The 27,600-nt window shown below is 41.0% G+C and overlaps 1 protein-coding gene across 1 annotated transcript in view; it reads right to left on the bottom strand.

Moving 5' to 3' along the window:
* Positions 1 to 27,600, bottom strand: part of sh3pxd2aa (SH3 and PX domains 2Aa) — a 293,361-nt gene that overhangs the window by 248,139 nt on the left and 17,622 nt on the right. Inside the window, exons 2-3 of the mRNA XM_048550881.2 lie at positions 2,960 to 3,040; positions 268 to 343 (exon numbers count right to left, since the gene is read on the bottom strand). Of these exons, the coding sequence (XP_048406838.1) occupies positions 268 to 343; positions 2,960 to 3,040 (157 nt within the window). The remainder of the gene's footprint in view (positions 1 to 267; positions 344 to 2,959; positions 3,041 to 27,600) is intronic.

Genomic DNA, 27,600 nt, shown 5'->3' with positions numbered 1-27,600 from the left:
CAAATGGATAAGCAATTTGAATTCAATAGATTTGGAGAATGTCTGGAAGGCAATGTTACAAAAGGATAAACACCAGCACAAACCACTTTGGTCTCATGGATTCTCATATGCTGTGCGTTCCTCCTAATTCTACATAAGTTTAGCTGAAGATAGTTATGAGGCCAGTTACACCACAGGATGTACTAAGAACTGAACAGAACTGCAAATAGCACAAAGAATTAAATTACAGGGAAGAAATAATAAATGGATTACTAGGTTGCTTCTCACCAGGCAAGAATGGGATACAACGCAATTTAGGATCCTTCTGTCCTCCTTCAACAGGAAACTTGTCCAGAAGCTGCATCTAAAAAAAACCACGTATGAATGCATAATATTCATTACGCATATAGAAGTGTAGCTCTTTTATAAAATGCATTTGTACTTTTTTGTTACAAACAATGATCCAATTTCCCTGAAAGAAAGCTGTGAAATGTGCTTCAGCTATTCAGTGGAAAAGCCTTTAGGTTTTCATTTTAATGAATTACTGGATCACTTTCTCACTTCAGCCACTTTTCTTAGTCTTAACTTAGATTTTTCCAGTAACTTCCAGCAGGTCACCAACATCATAAATTCTAGCTAGTCAGATCTCATCCCATTCCTCGCTGATTTACGTTTGCCCAAGCAAACTGACATAATTGAATTTCAAATCTGTATCTTGATTTTTTTTTAAAAAAGGAGACATATTTTTCAAATCAACCTGTCCAGAGATGTTCTGACACACCTCTGGAGCTGGTGGAACTTGATCTCAGCCTCCCAATCCATAGGTAGGGATACTACTTCAAGGCAGCGTCAGTAATTGTCTTAATCATTACTCCTCTCAACTGTTTTCATCTGATTCTAAATCCGGAACTTATATCAACACTGTATTTCTGTTACACAGTTAATTACTCCACCTTTTTGGTCTTCCCTTTGGTACGACTCTGGGAATAGCAGAACTCTATTCACTGTGCATTGCTCCACTACGTCATAATATTACGCATGGTATTTCTTTAAACAATGACAATAAGTTAGTTAAACCATGATTTCCTTCTCATAAAATCAGATCAATTCTGCTTGATTATCTTGAATTTTCTCGAGTTCTCTATGACTTAACAATACTTTTAACATCTTTCCCATGACAGACATTAAGTTAACTGATCTGTCGTTTCTCACTGTCTCCCTCTCCACTTTTTGAATAAATATGTTGTTACTTGCATAGGATTTCTAGTCTCCGACCAACTCTTGCAGCTTGCTGTATTCTTGCATTGGCAGACTTTGACTATATGAGTACAGCAAGGGTGTATTTGGGACCATATTGTTGTCATTGATTTGGACGAGGGGTCTAAATATAATGTTTCCACTTTTTGCATATTACACAAAGCTAAGCAGGAATCTGTTGTATGAGGAAGTTGTAAAACTTTTTCAGGAAGATTTGGACAAGCTGAGACATTGGTCAAGAACACAGCAGATGGAATGTAATATGGAAAAATGCAAAGTTATCATTTTAGTAGAAAGAGATGTATGGAGTATGTTTTAAAGTGGAGAGGCTGGAAAGCCTAGACATAATAAGGGACTTGGGGGTCTCACTGATAAGTCACTGAAGGTTAACATGCAGAGGCAGCAAGCTATTAGGAAGGCCAGTAGCCTTTATTGCAAGCAGGTGAGTGTACAGGAGTAGTGAAGTCTATGTATAGGCACAAGGCCAGACCACACTTGAAGTACTGTGTGCAGTTTTGCTGGCCTTACCTAAAGGATCACTAGACTTGTTTGCAGGATGGCAGGACTGTCCTATGAACTGAGATTGGGAATCTGAAATCGTAGAGAATACAAGCCCAAAGAATTAGGGGTGATCTCATTACAATGTTCAAAATACTTAAAAAGGTGAGACAGGGTTGATGCTGGTAAGATACTTCCCAGGTGGAGGAAATCTAGATCTAGAGGGTACAATTTATAAATAATAGAGGGATGCCATCTACAGCTGAGATGAGGAGAATTTTATTTTACTCGGACGGGGATGAATCTTTGAAATCTCTTCCTCAGCAGGCTGTGGAAACCCAGTCTTTAAGTATATTTAAAATATGGTTGATTAATGTTTGATATCAATGATGCCAAGGATTATGGGAATGAGGTATGTAAAAGTCATTGAAACATTTGATCCACCATGATCACATTACATAGTTCAGCAGGCTCAAGAGGCTGAATGGCCTATTCCTGTCTGTATGTTTCTATTAACATATATAGTCTATTTCAGTTTTTGGTCAATGATACCTCTTAGGACACAGTGACAGTGGAGGATTCAGCAATGGTAATTCTATTGAATGTGAAGGCAAGATGCTTACATTTTCCTATTGGACTTGGACTTTTCAGTTTGGACATGGATGGTTTGTCTCTGAGGAGTCATGATTGGTACTGAACATTGTTCTATCAGCAGTGATCCCCATTTCTGGCTTTATAATGGAAGGAAGGGTGATCTTAACTGTTCTGGCTGGGAGATTCACACCCTAATCATTGCCATTTCTTTTCCTAATGTGTACTACTTCTATTTATCGATATTAAATTTTATGCACTTTTCTGGTCACCTCTTGACTTTGTAATTTGTAGCCTCCAATTCAGCCAATTTTTCTACTTTAGCACAAACTGGAAATTTGATAAGTGTACGCTTTACAGAAATAACTAACCCTATTAAATGACAAAGGCAATGCATCTACTAATGAGGCTCAATGAACACAAACTCAAAATGATACTGCCCACACTTTTCCTTAGCGGTCAATATAATGAAATGCATTAATAAGAAAAAAATCCTTGTTGTTAAAGTAGTTGAGAAATAATATGATAATCTAAAAACTAAAATGCAAACAGTGGCCACTGTCAGTCTGAGAAAATGCAGGTGCCAACAACTCTGCATTGGTTAGGAATGCAGTAACATGAAACTGAGCATTACCTGGAGGTCGAAAAACTTGCTATAACGTCGGTAGATGATACTTGATGTGTTATCGGACCAGTTCACTTGGATAACATAAACCTTTAAAAAAGTAAAGAAATTTTTAAAATAAAAGTGTATTTGCTTCCTTATACAGTTCTACATTAACCTGGAAACACATTTTCACAGAACATTTCAATTGCCATAGTCCTAGCAGACTATAGGACTGCTCGGTCATTAGTCAGAGATGACCGGAAGCTGTTTAATCCAAAAGTCACCATGCCTCAGGTGAGGAGAGAGGTAGAAGAGGAGAGTCTCCTTGGTAACCTCAGCCTGTACAGAAAATCAACTCCTGCTATTGGAGTCATTGCATTGCAAACTAGCTGTCCTAAATTAGAGCACACAGATTCGCTGTTCAAAATTGTTCGAACATCAGGACTTCAAGCCATTTAGAACAGAGCAGGAGAAATATCTTCGTCCACGTGGTGAATCCTTAGAATTCACTACCCTGAAGGGTCATGGAGTCTGTTCAAGGCAGAGATTTCTAGATGTTAATGAGGTTAAGAATATAGTGAAAGCTTACAGGATGCAGTTAAAGGTACCTCAACCATTATGTGATTGAAAGGTAAAGTGGGCCCAAGACGGCCAAATAGCCTACTTCTCAGCATGACTTCTTTGTAGCAATGCCTCACTCCACTCATTGGTACACAAAAGTAAAACAACAACATTTTTGCAAATACTACTTCCAGCAATATTCACAAACTTGTTATACAATTTACACTTAAAACGTTGAAACTAACAATGATAGTTGGTCTACTAAAATAATTTAAGACCAACATACATCAATCAATATGGCCTTGGATCAAGAAATGAAAGAGGTGAAAGACTGACGCAATTTTGTGAAGGAAAAGAATTTATTGTGGAAAACAAAGATCAATATATATTTAGAGAAGTTCAAACACTTATGTGAAATACTCATTTAGTATCTCCACCATTTCCTGTGGTTCCATTTGTAGGCAGCCTTGCTAATCTTTAAGGGGCCCATTCTCTCCCTAGTTACTCTCTTGTCCCTTACGTATTTGCAGAATCCCTTCAGATTCTCTTTAATCCTATTTGCCAAAGCTACTTTGTGTCCCCTTCTGCCTCCTCCTGATTTCCCTCAAATATACTCCTATTGGGATTCACTCAGTCCTTTCTGTCTATACCTAACATTTGCTGCCTTTTTCCTGAGCAGAACCTCAACTCCACTAATCATCCAGCATTTCTTACTCCTACTAGCCTTACTCTTTAACTCTACATACTGTCTCTGGACTTTATGACTACGTTCAGGCAGTGTATTTACAAACTAAATAGATTATGCGGTTGTGAAATAATATTTTAGAAACATCAAAATAAACTTTCACATACATCCTGGCACAGAATAAATTCAGATTTTTCCAGTCAATCCTGGCAAAAATTAAGCTGAAACAGAGATTATGAAAAATAAAAAGAAAAATAAACACAAAGAACTACGGATACTGGAAATCTGAAACAAAAAACGAAGTACTGAGAAACACCGGAATTCTGGCAGCATCTGTAGAGAAAAAGTTAACATTGAGTCATTTCTAATAAAGGGTCACCTGATTCAAAGTGTTAATTTTAGTTTTCTCTCTGCCGATGCAGTCAGACCTGCAGGCTGTTTTGTTATCAAGAAGAAAGATGTACAAATATTTAGCCTTTGACATGCTTCAGATTAAAAATACACAGAGGCATTCAACCAAAGTAAAAATCTAAGCATGAATGTCTCAAAATTCAGGAATCTAAAGAAACAGTTCTCAGAAGAAATGGAAAGCAAACAGGAACACATAAAAGATGAGTATGCACAATGTTGGAAAGAAAATATTAAAAATGGAGGACAGAAGTTGATAAACCAGCAATGATGATAGAAAAGAGACAGACACACCAAAGTACTGTATGAGGAAACTGAAAAGAAAATAAAAAAAGGTTGCATTTGGCAAGCTAAAAGGAGGCAAAGCCGAGTGGTATTATCGCTGGAATGTTAATCCAGAGACCCAGGTAAAAGGTCTGAGGACCATGTTAGAATCCCGCCATGGTAGATCGTGGAACTTGAATGATGGAATAAAGAATCTAAATGATGACCACTGTCAAAATTCAGGAAAGGAAACTGCCATTCTTACCTGATTGGCCTACAGGTCACCGCAAACCCACAGCAATGTGATTGATTGCTAATTGGGGAATTAGGAATAGGCAATAATTGTTAGACAATAGACAACAGGTGCAGGAGTAGGCCATTCGGCCCTTCAAGCCAGCACCACCATTCATTATGATCATGGCTGATCATCCACAGTCAGTATCCTGTTCCTGCCATATCCCCATAACCCTTGATTCCACTATCTTTAAGAGCTCCATCACTTTCTTGAAGCTATCCAGAGACTTGGCCTCCACTGCCTTCTGGGGCAGAGCATTCCATATATCCACCACTCTCTGGGTGAAGAAGTTTCTCCTCAACTCGGTTCTAAATGGCCTACCTCTTATTTTTAAGCGGTGTCCTCTGGTTCTGAACTCCCCCATCAATGGGAACATGCTTCCTACCTCCAGATTGTCCAATCCCTTAATAATCTTATACGCCTCAATCAGATCCCCTCTCATCCTCCTAAACTCAAGCGTATACAAGCCCAGTCGCTCCAATCTTTCAACATATGGTAGTCCCGCCATTCTGGGAATTGACCTCGTGAACCTATGCTGCACTCCCTCAATAGCAAGAATGTCCTTCCTCAAATTTGGAGACCAAAACTGCACACAATACTCCAGGTGCAGTCTCACCAAGGCCCTGTACAGCTGCAGAAGGACCTCTTTGCTCCTATACTCAATTCCTCTTGTTATGAAGGCCACCATGCCATTAGCTTTCTTCACTGCCTGCTGTACCTGCATGCTTGCTTTCATTGACTGAGGCACAGCAATGCCCTCATCTCATTAATGAATAAAAACAAACTGAAGTTGTATAATAGATACAGAACTTAGCAGCAACAACAATTCAACCTTTCAATATGATCATGGCTGAGCCTCTAAGTCAATGCCAAATTTCTGACTTCTCTCCATACTCCTTGATCCTTTTTGACATATTTTTAAGATATTAATCTCTTTCTTGAAATATAATCCGTTATCCAGCTTCCACATTCTTCTATGGGAGTGAATTCCACAGGGTGAGCACTGGAGTAAAGAAATGCTTCCTCATCACCATCCTAAACAGTCTAAACTGTATCCTGCAACGGTGAATCCCTGGATCTAAATTCCCCAAACAGGGGTAACATCCTCCTTGTTATCGAGTATCTAGCCTAGTTAGACTTTTATACATTTCAATCAGGTCCTCTCATCTTCTAAACTCTAGTGCATAGGAGCCCAGTCAAACCAATCTCTCATCGTATTTTCCTGAGAAACGTATGCTTGCCAAGGAGATGAAAGGTAAATGTAACGTTTCAGGTTTTGACTCATCAAGGCCCTATATAACTGCAATAAATAGTCCCTACTTTTGAATGTAAAAACCTGTTGTTACAATGAAAGCCAAAATACCAATTGCCATGTTAAATGCCTGCTGAGCCTCCCTGTTCGTTTAGTAACTGATGTACAAGGACACCCAGTACCTTTCTTACATCTACATTTTCCGATACTAACATTTAACTAACACTTTGTTTTTCACACAATAAAAGTGCAATCTCTTCACAATTATCCATGATACATTTCATCTGCCGTGTGTTTGCCGATAGACTCAACTTATCTAGATGGTCCTGAATGTAACATTTATATCCATGTTACAACACTCAATCCGCCTAATTTTCTATCAGCAAACCTGGGAACGTTGTATTTGATTCCAACATTCAGGTCTTGAACAAATTGTGAACAAGCCCAAGCACCAATCCCTATGATATACTAATCACTATTTGCCACACAGAAAAAGACTTGCAATTGCCAATTCATATCAGGAGAGCAAACTTTTCAATAACAATCCCAGTGTTCCCCAGGCATAAACTGTGAATGAACGAGGAAATCCACCTCCGACTAAAGATCAGATAGGCAGCATTCAAGTCAGATGATCCAGGCCAATACAAGGAATCCAGATAGACCTTCGCAAAACCAGAGATGCCAAGAGGCAGTACGGGACCAGGTTAGAGGCCCAAACCTACCGAACAGACTCCTGCCATCTATGGCGAGGCCTAAACATTACAGGGTACAAAATGACGCAGAGCAAGATAGTGAACAAAGGCACATCCCTCCCTAATGCACTCAAAGCTTTGTATGCCTAGTTTGAGCAGAATGCCAGCAGCATGGTGATGCCTGCCCAAACACCCCCAGACACTCTTGTTCCCTCAGTCACCATTGCAGACATCAAACTGGTCTTCCTGGGAGTCAACCCTAGGAAAGCGATGGGCCCACATGGCGACTCCAGCCGAGCACTCAGATCCTGTGGACAAACTGGCGGAAGTATTCACCGACAGCTTCAACCTCTCCCTCGTAAAAGCCAAAGTCGCACCTGCTTCAAAGAGACCACCATTATCCTGTATCTAAGAAAGCAAATGCAATATGCCTTAATGACTATCATCCAGTGGTTCTGACTTCAATAATCATGGTCATGGCCCACATCAACTCCAGTCTCCCAGGCTGCCTCGATCCCCTACAATTTGCCTACTAATGTAACAGATCCACAGCAGATGCCATATGCCAAGCCCTGCACTCATCCTTGGAACATCTGGACAACAAAGACACCTATGTCAGACTCCAGACTATAGCCCACCTTCAATATCTCCAGACTGATCTCAAAACTCCATGAGCTTGATCTCACTCCACCTTCTACAATTGGATCCTCTGCTTTCTGACACACAGACCACAATCAGTAATGATATGCAATTGCACCTCCAAGATAACACTCACCATTAGAGCCCCCGCCAAAGATGTACACTCTGCCCCGACAGAACAGCCGCAACTGTGTTGCCAAACTGAATGAACGCCATCCTCAAGTTCGCTGATGATGCCACTGTAGTGGAATGGATATCTAACAATGAGGAGTCAAAACACAAAGGGAGACAGAGGACTTGGTGACATGGTTCAATGAAAATAACCTGCCTCTCAAAAGTCAGGCAAACTAAAGAACTAATAACTGATTTCAGAAAGAAAGAGGGAGGAAACATGCCACGCTCTATATCCACTGAGCTAAGGTTGAGGGGGCTTGAGTGTGTGTCAAGCTCCCAGGAGTGATGATGCGTGGACTTCCCACATAGTTGCGACAGTCAAGAAGACATAACACCTCTTCTTCCTCAGCAGGTTCAGCAAAATTGGCATATCCACAAGGACCGTCACCAACTTTTATAGATGCACACTTAAAAGCATACTGTTCAGGTACTTAACAGGCTGGTATGGTAGCTGCTCTGTCCAGGACCATAAAAAACTACAGAAGGTGGTCTGCACATTCCAAACCATCACAGAAGCCAACCTTCCAACCATGGACTTCATTTACATGGCTCACTGTTGCAGAAAAGCTGCCAACACCAAAGACACACCACGCCCAGGTAATGATCTCCTACAAATACTTCTGTCAAGCAGAAGATACAGAAGCTTATGAAGCAGCACTCAAACCACTAAAATTCATAGATCTCAAAGACTGGAGTGTACTGTATTATTGGGATCTCCATGATGTCCTAGTAGTCAGTTGAAGGTATGAGTGAGAAGGCTCTCTGTTGTTAAGCCTTATTTAAGGCAAAGAGATTTATGCTATAAATAAAGTTTAGAGTATAACAGTGATGTGCATATGCCCTGCATTAAGTTTCTAATACTTTGTTTGTGTGGACTACTTGATCAACCAGAATATTTGATCAATGAGCACACTCCTGGTCCCATAGGTGCCAGTTAGTAAAAGGTTTGCTATATATTATCTCCAATTCTGTATGCTTTAAATTTTAATAAGTAGCCTCTGTGTGGAACGCCTTCTTGAAATTCAAATACACCATATCTATGGATGTTCCTTTACCTTTTCTAAATACACACTCCAAAATAACTTAAGCAAGATTTCCCTTTCATAAACCCATGCCAATTTTGTCTAAGCCCATTACTGCTTTCCACGTGAGCAATTACCACATTTTTTTAAAAGCAATGGACACTAGCATGTTCCCCCACTACTGATTTTAGGAAAACTAGTCAGCAATTCCATATTTTCCATTCCCTCTTTGCTTAAAAGAAAGATTATATTTGCACCACACTAATCTGTAGTAACTACTCCAGAGTCTACAGAATCTTGAAAGATGCCCACAAACGCATCCAATGTTTTTAAGTCCACTCCAGCATGTGCTTTGCAGAACACTTACACTCAGTTCACAATAAACAGCTGCACCTCCCAGTTGCGAACCATTACAACACATCCCTCCCATTCCTCAGACGACATGTTCATTCTGGGCCTCCTGCAGTGCCACACCGATGCCGCCACCCGAAGGTTGCAGGAACAGCAACTTTATTCCACTTGGGAACCCTGCAGCCCAATGGTATCAACGTGGACTTTACAAGCCTCAAAATCTCCCCTCCTCCCACTGCATCCCAAAATCAGCCCGGCTCGTCCCCGCCTCCCTAACCTGTCCTTCTTCCCACTTCAAGACGGACCCCCACGTTCTACCTACTAACCTCATCCCACCCCCTTGACCTTTCCGTCCTCCCTGGGCTGACCTATTCCCTCCATACCTCCCCACCTACACCTCTAACTTGTCTGTCTCCTCTCCACCTGCCTTCTCGTCTATCCATCTTTGTTCCACCTCACCCCCCTCCCTATTTATTTCAGAACCCTCTTCCCCTCCCCAATTTCTGATGAAAGGTCTAGGCAGGAAACATCAGCTTTCCTGCTCCTAAGATGCTGCTTGGCCTGCTGTGTTCGTCCAGCTCCACACCTTGTTATCCCCTGAGCACTGCCCGGGTCTCTGGATTAACAATTCAGTGATCATATCACCAGGCCACACCTCCCCTACATTTGTTTCTCACTCATCATCTACTCTTCATATATTTATAAAAGCTTTTACAATCATTTACGTTTTCTCAAGCGTCTTCTCATACAATATTTTTCCCTTCTTGACCGATCTTTACCCTCTTCTGCAAAATTCTAAACTGTTTCCAGGCCTCAACTTTGCTGCTGTTTCTGGCAATTTTATATCTCTTCTAGGCAAAGAGTCAGCATGGGCTTATGAAAGTGAAGTCATGCTAACTCATTAGTCTAAAATACTCATTACATATGTACCCCAAGAAATCCTCCTGCACAATACCATTGCTAGTTTGGCTTGCTCAATCTATAGGTAGATTAAGATCATCTATGGCTACATACGTACTGTTATTGCACGCAGCATTATTCTGCTTAATACCCTCCCTTAAATCTCCACTACTACTTTAGAGCGTATAGAGAATCCCCAACTGTGTTTTCTGCCCCTTGGTTTTTATCTCCATCCGTATCTTATTCCACAGTATAATGATCCAAGCGATATCTTTCTTCACTATTGTACTGATTGACTCCTTTACTAATAGTGCTACTCCACCTCCTCTTAATTGTCTGTCCATACTAAATATTCAATACCCTGTTCAGCTCCCATTCTTGGTCACCCGACAGCCTTATCTCCGTAAGTCCAATCATATCATAAGCACATATCTATTTACACTAATAAAAAGTTTACCTAATTAGGAATGTTCCACACATTAAGACACAAACGCCTTTAGACTGTTTTTAAATTCTTGTTAATCATCATAGCTTTATTTTATACTAAACCCCCATTTATTTTTGGCTTGTGTCCCTGTCATCTATTATTGCTTCTTGTTTTTCATTTCTAACTTTCTTTGTTCCTTATGTCTCCACGCCATGTTTCAATAAGATCATCCCTCCTTCTTCTTCTAAACGCTAAAGAATAAAGGCCTAATTGGTTTAATTGTCCTTGCTAAGTAAACAGCAGGAATCCAACTCAATGAATCTCTTTTGAACAGCCTCCAATGCCAATATTTCCTTTATTAAATACAGGGACATGAACCATACACAGTCCTACAGTTACAACTTTAGAGGATGTTGATGAGGCTGTAACAAGGCTTACCCATTTTAAAACTCCAAATCCCTAATATTCCATTTGCCTTCTTAATTACTTGCAGCATCTACATGCTAACTTTGTTTCAAGCACAAGATCCATATTCCCATACGTTTCATATTTTTATAGCCTCCGTCCGTCTAAAAAAGGGTCAAGAAGTGAGATTTTGGAGTCAAGAGTTAAGGCAGAAATTGCAGTAATGAAGTCTGGTCTATGTTTTGACTGTTGCAAGGCCTGATTAAATGGCTGTGTATTTTTTAGGCCACATCATGTTTTCATACTGGAGTAAGTAGTATTAAAACATAGTACTTCAGGGTAAAGTGTAACTGAAAGGCGTACCAGATGAAGCTAGGAGTTATAAAATAGGAGAAAGACAGAACTCAGGGCTTATGTACAAACACATCTAGCATTCAAGCAAAACAAATGAGCTGACAGCACAAAATAAGTATCCATTTGATGACAAAGTTTAGGACCTCAACATTTAAGGAAGCTTGACATTTTGGAAGATGTCGTGATTGGAACAAGGTTGGCCAGGTGGATCTCATTGAGTATGAGATCCCTGACTGGGGCTGTTACTCTCGGACAGAGAGCCCTGGCTGATAGATATAAATACTACAGGGATTCACCCTGAGCTAGGTAGTTGAAGTCCATGTACTGGGCACATGAAAATAAAGGGTGACTTGGTGCCTGGGTACCTGCTCTGTGTAGGTTTTTTTTTTCCCAGAAGGGTAGGGAGACAGGACAAAATACAACAGCAACTCAATTAAGAATAATATTTGCACAAAAGAGGCAGGGGGATAACTTTTGGAGATCAAGATGTTTAAAAAGATGACTGGGGAGAGATGAGACGAAAAGTTACTTATAGGAGTGGCAGCTCCCCCAAACAGTAACTATAGTGAAGGACAGAGTACAGGGAAAGAGATAATGGAAGCTTGAAAAATGTACTGCAACAATTAATGATTTCAGTCTACATAAAGATTCTATGAATCACATTGAAATATTTTTAGTGGCAGCTCAGAACATGGGTCAGATTTAACAAACCAGCTAAGAATAACAAACAAAAATAGCACAAATTAGAGAATGACAGAAAGCAAGTTAGAAGTTAGTGGTGTACAGGCCCCCTGTCAGAAACCACAGGGCAGAATGGAAATACAATCTTATCAGAAAGGCACAGACATAATCACTGAAGATTTTAACCGGAATCTCAACTAGAAAAGATAACCATTGGTAGCCTAGAAAGGAGTTCAAATAATGTTTTTGGGATAGTTTCTTAAAACAGCACATTATGAAACCAAACAGAAAGCAGACGATAGATATCTTCCAATCAATCTGTTCAAGATATTACAACACACATCTGGAGCAGTTGAGACTTGAACATGGATCCCCTAGCTCAAATGAAGGGACACTGCACGGCATTACTAGATTTAAATGTAATGGTAACAAGATAAGATGAATTAATAATCTCATAACAAAACCACCCATGGGGACAAGGATCATTATGATTGAAATTATACATTCAATTTGAAAGGAAGGGTAAGTGTTTGTCAGATTTCTTTAAAATTTAGAAATGGGAATTATGACAGCATAAGAGGAGGACTATCGAGGATATTTAAGTACACGCGCACAGCTGTTATCCATTAGCAACCAGAGATGCTATTTATAGTATTGCATCAAATGGTCAACTCCAGCTAAGGTCACATGTTCATTGTTGTCTGATTAGTTTAATTTGGGATACTCAACATCACCACATATCACGGTGGCTCAGTGGTTAGCACTGTTACCTCACAGCATCAGGGACCTGGGTTCGATTCCAGCCTCGGGCGACTGTCTGGAGTTTGCACATTCTCCCTGTGTCTGTGTATGTTTCCTCCCACAGTCCAAAGATGTGCAGGTTCGGTGGGTTGGTCATGCTAAATTGCCTGTAGTATTCAGGGGTGTGTAAATAAGGTGGGTTATAGGGGTATGGGTCTAGGTGGGATGCTCCAAAAAGGTCAGCGTAGACTTGTTGGGCCAAAGGGCCTGTTCCACACTGTAGGGATTCCACAGTTCTATGATATCATTCTTGTGTGGAACATGCACAGCACAGTGACTGTAGTTAAATAAAGAACTGAAACTAGGAGTAGGTCAGTTTGCCCTTTGAGCCTGTTCAGGTCGGTCAATGTGATCATGGCTGATCCTCTATCTCAACACCATATTTCACCTTTTTCCACATGCCATTAGTGCTACTAAAATAAAAAAACTACTATCAATCTCTTGAATAAATTCAAGAAGTTGGACTCCACATTCTTCTGTGGTAGAGAATTCTACAGTTCACAGTTTGAATAAAGGAACTTTTCCTCATCTCTATCCCATCCTCAGACTGCGTCAGCTGATTCTAAACTCCCCAACCAAAAGTAGTATCTTCCCTGCATCACCTCTAACCTTGTTCAAATTTTATACAAATTCAATCAGAACACCATTTATCTTTCCAAACTCTTGCGAATGCAGGCCCAGTCAAACCAATACCTTCTCAAAGGACATTTCTGCCATCCTGGTATCAACATAGATTGCACTCCATCTCAATGGCAAGTATGTCCTTTGGGGGTACACACAAAACTGTGGACAGTATTCAGTGTAATTTTACCAATGTCCTGAATACCACAGCAAGGCATCTCTACTGAACTCAAATCCTCTTACAGTGAAGGCCAGTGTAATATTTGCACGTTGCACATCCCTACCTACATACTTTGACTGGCGTACAAGAACACGCAGATCCTTTGTGCGTCCACACTTTCCAATATAGCACCATTTAAACACTACTCTTCCTTTCCGTTTTGAAGGAAAGTGCACAACTTCTCACATATAATACATCTGCCATGTGTCTGGCTTCTCACTCAGCTTGTCTAAATTACCTTCCATCCTCCTCACATCTTTCAATTCTATCCAGTTTTGTTGCCAAACTTAGAAATGTTTTATTTCATGCCCTCATCCAGGGAGGAGTGCATGATTAGTTGGGACCCAAGTACTAATAGCTGCCATACATCACTTATCACTGTCTGTCACTAGGAGAAAAGACCCATTGTTCCCACACTATTTTCTATCAACCAAATCTCAATCCATATCAACGTATTACCACGTTTCAATTTTCTCACTAACTTCTTGTGGAATCTTATCAAAAGCCTTCGGAAAACCCAAATTCTCCTATGCTGACTTTGCCCAATCTTGTTAATGCTTTCCAAATTACAAGTTGGCAGTGACACCAGGGTAGAAAACATTTAAGCGCTGTGCCCGACGCATCTGCTCCTGCTCACCTGGCGGCCACATTCTTCTGTTTTCCAGTGTTTTGTTTCATTTCTCTTTTGTATCAAGGTTCATCTTTTCTTTATTGCTGTGGTGGAGGAAGACATTTACGACAGAAGCAGCCATATGGGTCCAGATGTTCATTCCTTGTGACCACAGTGGCTGTAGCTTACCCAAAGGCTTCACTGTCAATGGGTCTGGTCCAGTCCTCGTGGCAGCAGCATGGTGGTTCTGGTTTGTTCTTTGTGGCTTTGGCAGTAATGTAGTAGCTTTGGCACTGGTGACCTGGTAGATCTGGTCTGTCCCTCTTTGCTATGGCGATGATGCAGTGGCTTTGACATGGTGGCTTCGTAGGCAGCGGTGTGGTTGGTGCTGTCCAGAAATTCTTACTTTGGCAGCGTCCCTTAGCCACTCCATAAACCCAGAGTGTTATGGAGGCACACAAAGATGAACTTTGTCCTAACTTAGTCTCAATATTTCTTGTATTAGTTTCTGTAATTACAATAGCACCAAAATGTGGTAACACATACAACTACACATGCATCTAACTATATTTTCATAAATACAAGTAACAGGAAATTCCTTATCTATTCTAAGTCCTTGTTATGTCATAATAGATTCTAACATCTTCCCCTATTATTAATGTTTGGCTAAAAGCTAACTAGTTTTCTCCCTCCATTTTTGCATCGTGGGATTTCTTTTACCAGTCTTCAAACTGTATGACCTGCTCCAGTCTATATAATTTTGGAAATGATGATCAAATGCACTCAATATTTCCAAGACCATCTCTCATATTCTGGGATGTAGCTTATTAGGGCCCTTGCCAACTGGTCAGCTCTTAGGGCCATTAATTTCTCTAGCACCATTTTCTTTCTCATGCAGATTTACTTCAACTGCACTTGAACTTGCACTCTCCCTGGATCCTTGGTTCCCTTAACATTCTTGGGAGATTGTGTGTGCATTCTTTTGTGAACTCAGAACCAAAGTAGGAGTCCAATTCTTCCACTGTTTTGTTCCCATTATAACTTCCCCACTTCTGACTGTAATGGATCTATGTTTATCTTTACTAATCTCTTCTGCATCTTCATTTATTTAAAATCTTTTATAGCAAGTTTTTATGCTCATACTCTATTTGCCACCAGTATATCCATTTCCTCTTTCACCAAATTCTAAAATGACTCCAGTCCTCACGGTTGCTATTTTTTCTGGCAATTTTATGTGACTCTTCTTTGGGTCTAACACAATTTCTTTTGTAAGCCATGGTGAAGCACCTTTGCTCTTATTTTTGTGCTGGACAGGAATGAATAATTGTTGTAAATCACACAAACATTCTTTAAATATGATGCACTGCCTATCCCTTTAGCAAGGTTCTCCAATCCATCCTTGCCAATTTGCACATCACATACACTTGTAGTTCTCTTTATTTAGATTCAAGTCTCTTGCTTCAAATTCATCTATTCCACTCTCAATTTTAAATGAAGGATTCTATCACACTGCGATTGCTCTTCCCCAGGGTAACGCATGTCCAGTTAATTAATCTTTTCTCATTGCTCAACACCCAATACCCTGTTCCCTGGTTGGTTATTTTACAAACCAACATGTACACATTCCAGCAAATCTTCCACCACAATACATTTGCTAGTTTTGCTTGTCCAATCTATATGTAGATTAAAGTCACCCATAATTACAGTTGTGCTTTTATTGCACGTACCTTCTAAGTTTTTTTTAAATTCATCCATAGGATATGGGCAGTGCTAGATGGCCAGCACTCATTGCCTATCCCTAATTGCCCCTGACAAGATGGTGGTAAGCTGCCATCTTAAATAGCTGCAGCCCAACTGCTGTCAGTTGACTCACAATACTGCAAAGAAGGGAATTCCAGGATTTTGACCCAGTGACAGCAAACAAACAGCAATACAGTCAGGACAGCGAGTGGCTGGTAGGGAACATGCAGGTGCTCCACTGTTTAATGTTTTTCCTTATGTTTCCACTACTATTGGGGATCTATATACAACATACAATAACATTTTTGTCCCTGGGTATTCATCTCCACCCATTCAAAATTCCACATCATGATTTTCCAAGTAAATATTTTGCCTCAATAGCCCATTGATTGACTCCTTTACTCACAATACTATCCCATATTTCCCTTTCTGTCCATCCTTTTTAAATAATGATTGTGCCTGATGAATAAGTGGTTAGGGAAATTGATCAGAAGAAAGGGATTCAGATTCCTGGAACATAGGGACAGGTTCTGAGGAGGGGTGTAGTAGTGCAAGCAGCTTGAGTTACATCTGGGCAGGACTGGGCTCAATGTCCTCAGGCATAATGTCTAGTGCTGTCAGGAAGGGTTTAAACTAGAATGGCAGCAGGATAGGAACCTCAAGCAGGCAGAAATTGAAGAAAGAAACAAAAGACAAAGATAACAAGCAAAAGTTGAAGACAAAGAAAACGGGGCAATAGTAAAAAAAATTAGGCTGCAGCATAAAATGAAGCCAAGATGACTAACAAGGTGAAAAAGACAAGCCTAGAGGCAGTGTGTCTTAATATATGGCGCATTTGCAGTAAGGTAGATGAATTAGCAGAACAAATAGATAGAATTGTTAATGATATAATTGTGGTTACATGGTTAGACTGTAACAAAGAATGGTAACAGAACAGTGATAGCAGGAACTGCCAATGCTGGACAAACTGAGATAACAAGGTAATAAAATGTGAGGCTGGATGAACACAGCAGGCCCAGCAGCATCTCAGGAGCACAAAAGCTGATGTTTCGGGCCTAGACCCTTCCTTCAGACTTTTCTGATGAAGGGTCTAGGCCCGAAACGTCAGCTTTTGTGCTCCTGAGATGCTGCTGGGCCTGCTGTGTTCATCCAGCCTCACATTTTATTATCTTGGATTCTCCAGCATCTGCAGTTCCCGTTATCACTGAGATAACAAGGTGTCAAGCTGGATGAACACCGCAGGCCCAGCAGCATCAGAGAAGCTGGAAAGCTGATGTTCCGGGACTAGACCCTTCTTCAGAAAAGTCTGAAGGAGGGTCTAAAGATGTGAAACACCAGCTTTCCTGCTCCTCTGATGCTACTGGGCCCGCGGCGTTCATCCAGCTCGACACCTTGTTATCTCATGGTAACAGAACACCCAGGTTTATTCATTACTTAGAAAGCACGTGTTGCAATTTGAATGGAGAAAGAGCAATCTTTGATTCTTGCTTGAACTTCTGTTGAAAATTAAAGCAGCTGACAGAATGACTGGCTGACCAGCTGATCTGATTTTTTTTAAAGAAAGCAAAGCTCAATTAAATTTTACATTACTTGATATAATGCAACAAGCAGCTTCACGTTGTACACAATAATCAAATTTACTGCAGACCAAAGATACCACAAATAAGGTTGAGAAATGAACAGTGATAGAAGCAGTCAAATAAAATGCAACATTAGCTAACATCTGGAGGAGTTTAGCACATTGATAGATTTCCTTTTGCAACTGCTTCAAGGACTGAGCTCCCTTTCCTGTCACAGTTCCATGTAAACAATCCGTTAAAGTATTTATAGCAAGCTGGCACATCTCATTTCCTCAATTTCAAGCACAGCCCTAAGCTGTACAACATTCTCAACATGTACACTGATCTAGATTTTCAAGTCTGCAGACAATACTAAGCTGGGTGGGAGGATGAAATATGAGAAGGACACACATTTAATGAGTTTTGGACAATTGAGTGAGTGGGCAAATGCATGGCAGATGAAATTATCCACTTTGGTAGCAAAAACTAAATGACAGATTATTTGAATGGCAATAAATTGGGAAAAGGGGAGATACAAGCCCTGGATGTTATTATACATCATTCACAAAGTAAAACGTGCAACAGACAGCAAATGGTTTGTACGCAAATATTCTCACTGACAACAACAATGCTGCAATTGTGCAGGGTCTTGCTGGGACCACATCTAGAGTATTGCTTACAGGTTTGATCACCTTATCTAAGGAAGGATGCTCTGGCTATGGAAGAGATTTGCCAACCTGATTTTTGGAATAGCAACACTGATATATGAAGAGAGAGTGTATCAGTTAGGACTATACTCCCTAGAATTTAGAATAAGGAGTCTCAGAAACCTATAAAATTCTAACAGGACTGACAGAGTAAACATAGGACATTCCCAATGACTCCTTGTTCTGGACTCTCTGGTCAAAGTCTAGGGATACTGGGTAGGCCACTTAGAACTGAAGTGAGAAATTTCCTTAACTGAAGAATGCAGAGTCAGTGGAATTCTCTCAAAGGATATGGGGAGAAAGCAGGAACAGGTTACTGATTTGGATGATCAGTTATGATCATTTTGGTTGTTTTAGCAAGCATGAAAAGGGCCATTTAGAAAATAGAAGCAGGAGTTGGCGACGTTATCTTATACAGAAAGACTTTTGTTATTCCAAGTATCAGAGATTACTAAAGAAACCAATAAATTCAGTGTGACATGTAATGGCAAGTACCCGACAATTTACAATAGCAGTGCATCATCTTCCTTCCACAAAACAAATGAGAAAGAAATGTCTCCTTGTTATCAGCAACTTTTGACTGTTCTACCCTGATTCTTGGCAGTGTTGGTGATAGCTCTGGAAACCACAACCTCGCCCCCATCGAACAAGGTGTTCAGACATTATACTTTTGCTACTATAGCCAAGGCACAGCCTACCCACATATCTATTTTCTAGAAGTTGAGAGGTAGTACCCAAAAGCACAAACCTTGGCTTACTTTTTTCTCTGTGCCACCTCTGAGCCACTCACAGGATGCTTTTGCAATTTAAAGCTGCACTTCATCCTGCACTGGTAACTAGCTCTGAAACACGGCTGCAAGGATACTTTGCACACAAGTTACAGAAGCTGGGCTCACATATTGGACCACAGTCTGCATTTCAGAGCTAATGACTTGTTCTCTTAGTACTCACTCACCTTAAGATATCCCTGATGCTCACAGCATCAATGCCTTGCTGCACTTCGACAGCTATACATACCAGTACAGTAGAGTGACCAAGATGAGTATCTCAAGAAGCCTACTGGAAAAAAAAAGCGTGCTGTTTAATTGCATTTGTTTAAAGAAAACTGCTGACTAGTGAGTAGGATTAGTACTCCCAGTCTTTTAATTTAAAGTAAAAAATATGAGTTAAGGTCTCTAGTCATCTTTACCCCTTCTTGTTAAGAGGTTTAAGTGTCTGTACCTAAGAACGAAATAAAAACAAACAATGAATTGTTCAGAACAGAAATTCTTTATTCTATCCATTTTTAAGGAAACTAGACTGCTTTCATTCCTAACTGAACATGCAATTGAGTTTGCGTGTCAGGTGATTTGCTGCAACTGCAACATATGGGAGCTACAAGACACTAAGACAATTCAGAGACCGGATTTGTAGCAAGCGATAAATTGGCTTGCAAAGCAAAAGGATACAGCATTGCACAGCAACTATTCTGATAACACCCTGATTGAGACAAAAAAGGCACAAACTGTACAAACTTAAGAAAGCAGAAAATAGGGTCAAAAGGGAAAATAAATGGTAGAAAGGCAGAAAAAAAAAGTTCTTCACTTGAACACATGTAATATTGGAACACAATAAATTAACTGAAGCAAAATGGAGTTTAATGGATATGATCTTATAGCCATTACAAAAACATGGTTACAAGGAAATCAAAACTCGGAAGTAAATATTCAGAGGTACATGGCTTTTAAAAAGACAGGAAGGAAAAAGGTCATAGGGTAGCTTCTTCAATTCCAAGACAAGCAAAGATTTAAAAATGATCCAAGAAGTAAGCTTTTTCCACAGAGGGTGTTGTGTATATGGAATAAGCAGTCAAAGGAAGCAATGGAAGAAGGTACAAAGGCAACTGGATGGATATAATGAATCAGAAGGGTTTAAGAGGGATATGGGCCAAATGCTGGCAAATGGGACGAGGTCAGATTGGGATGTCATACAGCACGGACACAGTCACAGAGTGGAAATCTGTTAGCAGGAAATGATTTAAGATCATATAATGTAGAATTCACATGGTGGGAGGCAAGAAGTAACAAGAGGAAAACAATTCTGGTGTACAATAGAACTTCATGAGAATTGGGGCAGAGACAATAAGGAGAGGGTGCCAAGGAAGCTGAAAGATCCGAAGGTGCACAAATCCCCCAAAATGAATGGACGACACCCAGGGTTCTGAAAGAGAAAGCAGAGGAATTTGTGGAGGCATTGATTGGCGTTCTTTCAGAAATCACCAGAGTCATGGAGGGCCCCAGGATACAGTGAAACAGCTAACATAAAATCCTTGCTTAAGAAGGTGGAAATTATAGGCCAAATCAGCCTGATTTCAATTGTTGGTAAGATTTGAGAGTCCATTATTAAGGATGAGACTGTGGTGTACTTAGAAATGCATGGTAAAACAGGGTTGAGTCAGCACTGCTTTGTCAGGCATGACCACCTATCGGCAATCTGTTAGAACTTTTTTAGTAGTAAGTGTCCATGCTGTTGGGGCAAGGTACTGGCATTCAAAGAAGATTGGCCTACTGGCAAAAGGCAGAGACTGGGGATAAAGGGATCTTGCTCAGGATGGAATCCAGTGACTAGTGAAGTTCCACAGGGGTCAATGTTAGGACCACAACCATTCACATAAAACTTTAGCGATCTGGATGAAGGAACAGAAGATACTATTGCCAAGTTGTTGCTATTGTTGCTAAATGGACACAAAGATAGTGGAGGGACAAGTAGTGTTGAGGAAGCAAAAATGATGCAGGAGGACTTAGAGAGGCTAGGAAAGTGGGCAAAGAAGTGGCAGACAGAAAAATTGTTTGGTTAATCACTTTGGTAGGAAGGAGAGAGGAATGAAATATTTTCTAAATGCAAAAATACTTTGGAAATCTAAAGTACACAGGAATTTAAGAGTCCCAGTTCAGGATTCTCTTAGGGTTAACATGAAGGAACAATGGACAGTTAGAAAGAAAAATACAATGTTAGCAAACTTAGGTCAGAAACAACTATGCTTAAAAAAAAACTTAAATATAGATAATCACACAGGAATGAGATCAGAATTGGTTGGAGTTTTTCGAAAAAAGTTTTAGTCGGAATTACGACTGCCAAAGAACGGCAGACATTTGAGAAATATCTCACAATGCATAGCAAAGATATATCCCAGTGAAGAAGGATTCTAGAATGGGATAAACCAACTATAATTAAGGAAGTTAAGGAGAAGATCATATTGAAGAATAGGAAAACAACAAAACATGGTAAAGATTAGTGGTAAGCCAAAAGGACTGGGAAAGTCTTAAAAGCCAGCAGATGACTAAAAAAAAAGGGAATAAACAAACTAAGGGCAAACTAGCAAGAAACATTATCTACTTAAAGAAACTCTTGTTGTCCTTTTCTTAAAAAAAAAGGAAAGAGAAGGGCAAAAATTGAACAGGTTATCTACAAGCTGAGGCTCAGGAAATAATAATGGGGAACCTGGAATGGGAAGGGAGTTAAAGTTTTGGGGAAAATTGATGTACAGAGAGATCTGGGTGTTCAGGTCTACTGTTTCCTGAAGGTGGCAACGCAGGTCATGAGTGGTCAAGAAGGCCTACAGCATGCTTCCCTTCATCAGGTGGGGTATTGAGTACAAGAGTTAGCAGGTTATAGTTGCATAAGACTTTGGTTCGGCCACATTTAGAATACTGCATACAGTTCTGGTTGCTACATTACAAAAAGGATGTGGATACTTTGGAGAGGGTGCAGAGGAGGTTCACCAGGATGTTGCCTGGTATGGAGGGTGCTGGCTATGAAGAAAAGTTTGAGTAGATTAGGATTACTTTCATTAGAAAGATGGAGATTGAGGGGGGACCTGACTGAGGTCTACAAAATCATGAAGGGTATAGACAAGGTGGATTGAAAGAAGCTTTTTCTCAGAGTAGAGGACTGAATTACTAGCGGTCATGAGTTCATGGAGGAGGAGGAGGAGGAGGAGGAAAGTTTATGGGAGAGATGTGTGTAGAGTTCTTTACGCAGAGGGTGGTGGGTGTCTGGAACGCGTTGCCGGCAGAGGTGATAGACGCAGACGTGATAGAGATTTTAAGATGTATCTGGACAGGTACATGGACGGACAGGGAGCAAAGGGAAAATAGATTACAGGTTTAGACAGAGGATCTCGATCGGTGCAGGCTTGGAGGGCCGAAGGGCCTGTTCCTGTGCTGTAACTTTCTTTGTTCTTTGTAAAATGAACATTTTGCGTCAGCCTGGACAGTAGTTCACACAAATAGCGTTCCAAAAATACCAAATAAACAAGGAGCTAAAACGAAAGAGAGCGTGCATGTGTGGGAGCAGAGTAAGAGAAGGGAAAGAACAAATACAATAATTATCACTAGCAAAACTCATGAAGCTAAAAGCCATCATCACGTCCCCTGGACCCAATAGGATGTATGTTGCATCCTGAGATATTAAAGAAAGTAGCTGCTCAGATAGTGGCTATACTGGCTGTAATCTTCCAAGAATCTTTATATTGGGGAAATTCCAGAGAATTAGAAACCTGTCAATGTAACACACTTACTCAAGAAGCAAGGAAGACAAAATAAATCTAACTACAAGCCATGTGGCTTAAAACAGAAAAATGAGAGTCAATTATGAAAGAAGTAAAAGCATTTAGAAATACATAACTGAATGGGAAATTACACCTGACAAATTTATGAATGAATTTATTGTCACGGTTATCTGACAGTAAGAATCCAATAAAATACAGTGAAAAGCTTTCCTTTGTCACCACAATCTGGCACCATTTTGAATAATTCACAATAAGGAGAAAAGAGATCTAACCGAAAAAGAAAGTCCTGTACAAGCTTATCACCGTCAACAGTGCCTGCCTTGGAACCCCTCTTCCACCGTTTTGCTGCTGTCTGCACTGGAGTCAAAGTCACCAATTTTCAGGTTCCATCTTTCTACTGGGCCGATACACCTCTGCCACCAACTCACTGCTGGACCAACCAATGTTGGAGTCACATCTCTCGCCACCGGGCCCATCTTGATGTCACTGTGATGCCATTCCAATGCTCCACTACCACCAATGCCAGATCCAACCAAAGTCACCAATTCTTAGGCACTACCTTTCACAGATGGGCCTACCTTGCCTCCACCAATGCAGCAGCCACCAATTCTGATGTCAGATGCTGTGATCACCCCAGAAAAGTAAGGAAGGGCTCACATGGTCCATGCTGGGCCCTCATCTCTGCCATCCAAGCTCAGAACAAGAGATAGGTAATGGTATAGAAAGAAAAATTAGAATTCCTTGAAGTAGTAACAGGCAAGATAGATAACAAGGGAACCTGTAGATACAAAAATATTTAGATTTTAAGTGGTGTTTAACAGGATACTACATACAAGGCTGCTTAATAAGATAAGCAGCATGGTGTTGTGGTCGTATATTAGCATGGAATTGGGATTAGCTAATTGATAGAAGACAGAGTTGGGATAAATAGATCATTTTCAGGATGGCAACTGGTGCGAGAAGTGCCACAGGGATCATGATTGTTTACATATATTAATGACTGGGCTGAGAGAAATGAAGGTACAATAGCAAGGTTTGCAGGAGACACAATAGTAGGTAGGAAGACAAATGGTGAGGGTGACTCAAAAAAAAACTTTTCAGATGGAACATAATGCGGAAAAATAGGAGAATACACACTTCAGGAGGGAGGAGGAGTAGGGGACCTGAATCTTATTTAAATGGAGAAAGACTGTAGGAGAGGGGGATCTGGGGGGCTTTGTGCATAAATAGTAAAAAATTAGCTTACAAGTTTAACAGATAATAGGGAAGGCAAATGGAATAATGGCCATCATTCCCTTTGATAAAGGAGCATAAAAAGTTGAGAAGTCTTTTTAAAAACTATACAAAGCACAGGTCAGACCATAGCTGAAATATTCTGACGAGTTCTGATCCCTTTATCTAAAGAAATACTCAATGACGTTCAAACTTGCTCTAGTGGCTCTTGAACAGATTTTTAAAAATAAAAAATACCAAAATATCAGGTTGAGACAGTAAGAACTGCCAAAGCTGGAGTCAGAGATAACAGTATGGAGCTGGAGGAGCACAGCAGGCCAGGCAGCAGAGGAGCAGAAAAGTTAACGTTTTGGGTCTAGACCCTTCTTCAGAAAATGGGGAAGGGAGCTCCGAAACAAAGAGAGAGAGGAGGAGTGGGGCTGGGGAAAGGAGGTGGGATGGTGATAGGCAAGTGCTGACAGACTGTGGTAGGGATTGATCAGTATGGTGGGAGGAGCAGACAGGTGGGAGGATGGATAGGATGGATAGCTGGACAGGTTGTCAGGTCAAGGAGGCAGGGATAAAAGGGAGGGTTGGTCATGGGATGAGGCCAAAAGGTGGAGAGATTTTGAAACTGATAAAAGTTCACATTGAGACCACTGGGTTATAGGCTCCCAAGGCGGAATGAGATGCTGCTCCTCCAGCTTCCAGGTGGCAGTGTGACACTGGAGGAGCCCCAGGATGGACATGTCACCCAGGGAGTTGGAGGGGGGAGTTCAAATGGCTCGTGACTGGAAGGTGTTGTCGCTTGTCACAAGCAGAGCACAGGTGCTCTGTAAAGCCGTCTCCAAGCCTCTGCTTGGTCTCACTGATGTACAGGAGGCCACATTGGGAGCAGCAGATGCAATAGGCCACATTTACACAAGTGCAGGTGAACCTCTATGATGTGAAAGTTTTTTTGGTTCCTTGGATGGAGGCGAGGGGGAAGGTTTAGGGGCAGGTGTAGCACTTCCTGCTGTTGCAGGGAAAGGTGTCAGGGTGGTGGGGCTCCTGGGGAGTGTGGAGTGAATGACGAAGTCACAGAGAGCGCAGTCCTGGCAGAAGGCAGATACGGATGGAGAGGAAAAAAGTATCTTTGGTTGTGGGGTCAAATTGTAGGTGAAGGAAGTGACTGAGAGGATATGTTGAATACGGAGGTTAGTGGGGTGATACATGAAGACAAGGGGGATTCTGTCTTTGTTTTTGTTGCGGTGAGGGGATGTGAGGGCAGAGTTGTAGGAAATGCAAGAGACGCAGTCAAGAACATTTTCAAGCTCTGAAGGGGTAGCTATTGCAGTCCTCAAAATAATAGGCCACCTTGGATGTTCAGAAGTGGAACGCCCCATCTTGGCAGCGAATGCGGCAGAGGCAGAGGAATCGGGAGTAGGGATTGCATTCTTGCAGCAAGTTGCATGAGAGGAGGCGTAATCTAGATAGCTGTGGGTGTCTGTGGGCTTGAAATAGGTGGTGTCGGTTAATAGGTGGTCACCAGAGATGACAAGACCTTCCAGTCAGAACCCATTTCAACTCCCCCTCCCACTTCTTGGGCAACATGTCCATCCTGGGCCTCCTCCAGTGTCGCAATGATGCCACCCGGAAACAGGAGCAGCAGGACCTCATATTCTGCCTTGGGAGCCTATAACCTAAACGGTCTCAATGTAGACTTTATCAGTTTCAAAATCTCCCCACCTTTGGCCTCAGCCCATGACCAACACCCCCCATCCCTTCACCCCTGCCTCCTTGACTGAGGCAACTTGTCCATCTTCTCTCCCACCTACTCACTCCTCTCACCTCACTGACCAATCCCCATCACTGCCTACCTGCACTCACCTATCACCATCCCACCTACCTTCCCCAGACCCACCTCTGCTCTCTATTTATTTCGGAGCTCCCTTCCCCACCCTCTTCCCCCATTTCTGAAGTGTCCTGACCCAAAACGTCAACTTTCCTGCTCCTGATGCTGCCTGGCCTGCTGTGCTCCTCCAGCTCCACACTCTCATCCCAGACATCAGGCTGATAGCTCAAAAGAATTTACTGTTTTATTAATAAAGTAGCAGAGCAATAGACAAACACATAGACAGACAGTTAAAGGATATATCAAAAGAAACAAAGAAATGAGATCTAACTGGGTAGTTCACTTAAGGAGGCTCCACAATATGTAACATCACAGACACATGGGATTGCATCTTACTTGGTTTCTGAAGACACTGACGCATGCAAATAGTTTCCAGGAGGCTCAAAGAAATACTTATAATGGAGACTGTACTTTGAACTTTTAATAAGGTTGATAATTGGAGGTCAACCAGGGAGTAATCAAATATCTGTGCTGTAGCTGTCACAGTCACATTCCCTTCTGAGTTAAACAGTTCAAAACTAGTCCAAACTTCAGTTCCCTTTAGACTGGTTGCCTCTCCATGAGGCCCCAGTTAGGATTCAACATCTGCCATTTGTGGGAGTATAATGCATCTTCAGAACCTAAGTGTCTAAAGCATTCTTGGAACAGGAACCAACTCTGCAACTAACTTGCAGACCCAACCTCACACACAAATATTTGTTTGTTTGTTCTCCATAAAAAGGAAGCTGCTGCTCACAGTTCAAAGGTCATTTCCATCTCGCAATTCATAGCTCCAAACCAAAATGATTAAAAAGAAAAAAAAAATCAAAAATCTGCAAGGGCGCTAGTAAGTCTCTTCAGAATTGCAACCAAAAACTTTCCTCCAGCCAGAACAGAACCCATTAACTGCTACACTGTTTCTTGTCATGCACACAATTCTGTATCGTGTTACTAGTGCCTTTTATTACATGAGCTATGTTTTGCTCAAAGGTGTGGTGCATAGCACTTTATAAAACATTCTTTCAAAAGCCCTGTACACTACAATTCAATATTATTGTTACTCTTCCCTGGAAGGCTTTTTATATAAAGATTATCAATTAGACCACAGAACTGTTATGCTCTAAGAAGGTGACTATTCAGCCCTCTTTCACAGTACCTGATCCAACATAGCTGGTCTCGTTATTAGACTTCTAAATCATTATACCTCCATGGAAGTCTAGCATCAGTGGTGGGCAAAGTGTTAGAGGTGACTCTTAAAGACAGGATTTACTTGCATTTGGAAAGGCAAGGATTGATTAGGGATATTCAGCACGGTTCTTTGAGGAAAAGAATGTCTTACAGATTTGATTGAGATTTTTAATGAAGTAATCAAAAAGATTGATGATAGCAAAGTGGTATACATCGTTTACTTGGACTTTAGTTAAAGCCTTGGAGGCTCCACATGATAGACTAATTAGTACAGTTAAATCACATGGGATTCCTTGTGAGCTTGCCAATTGGATGCAAAATTGACCTTATGATAGGAGACAGAGGGTAGCGATGGAGGACTGTTTTTCAGACTGGAAGCCTGTGACCAGCGGTGCTCCACAGGGATCAGTGCTGCGTCCACTTTTGTTTGTCATTTATATATGAAATTTGAATGAGAATATAGGAGATCTGGTTAGTA

This window comes from Stegostoma tigrinum, chromosome 20 (genome assembly GCF_030684315.1).
Source record: "Stegostoma tigrinum isolate sSteTig4 chromosome 20, sSteTig4.hap1, whole genome shotgun sequence".
NCBI classification, from domain to species: domain Eukaryota; kingdom Metazoa; phylum Chordata; class Chondrichthyes; order Orectolobiformes; family Stegostomatidae; genus Stegostoma; species Stegostoma tigrinum.
This window is presented reverse-complemented; position numbering and strand designations above follow the sequence as displayed.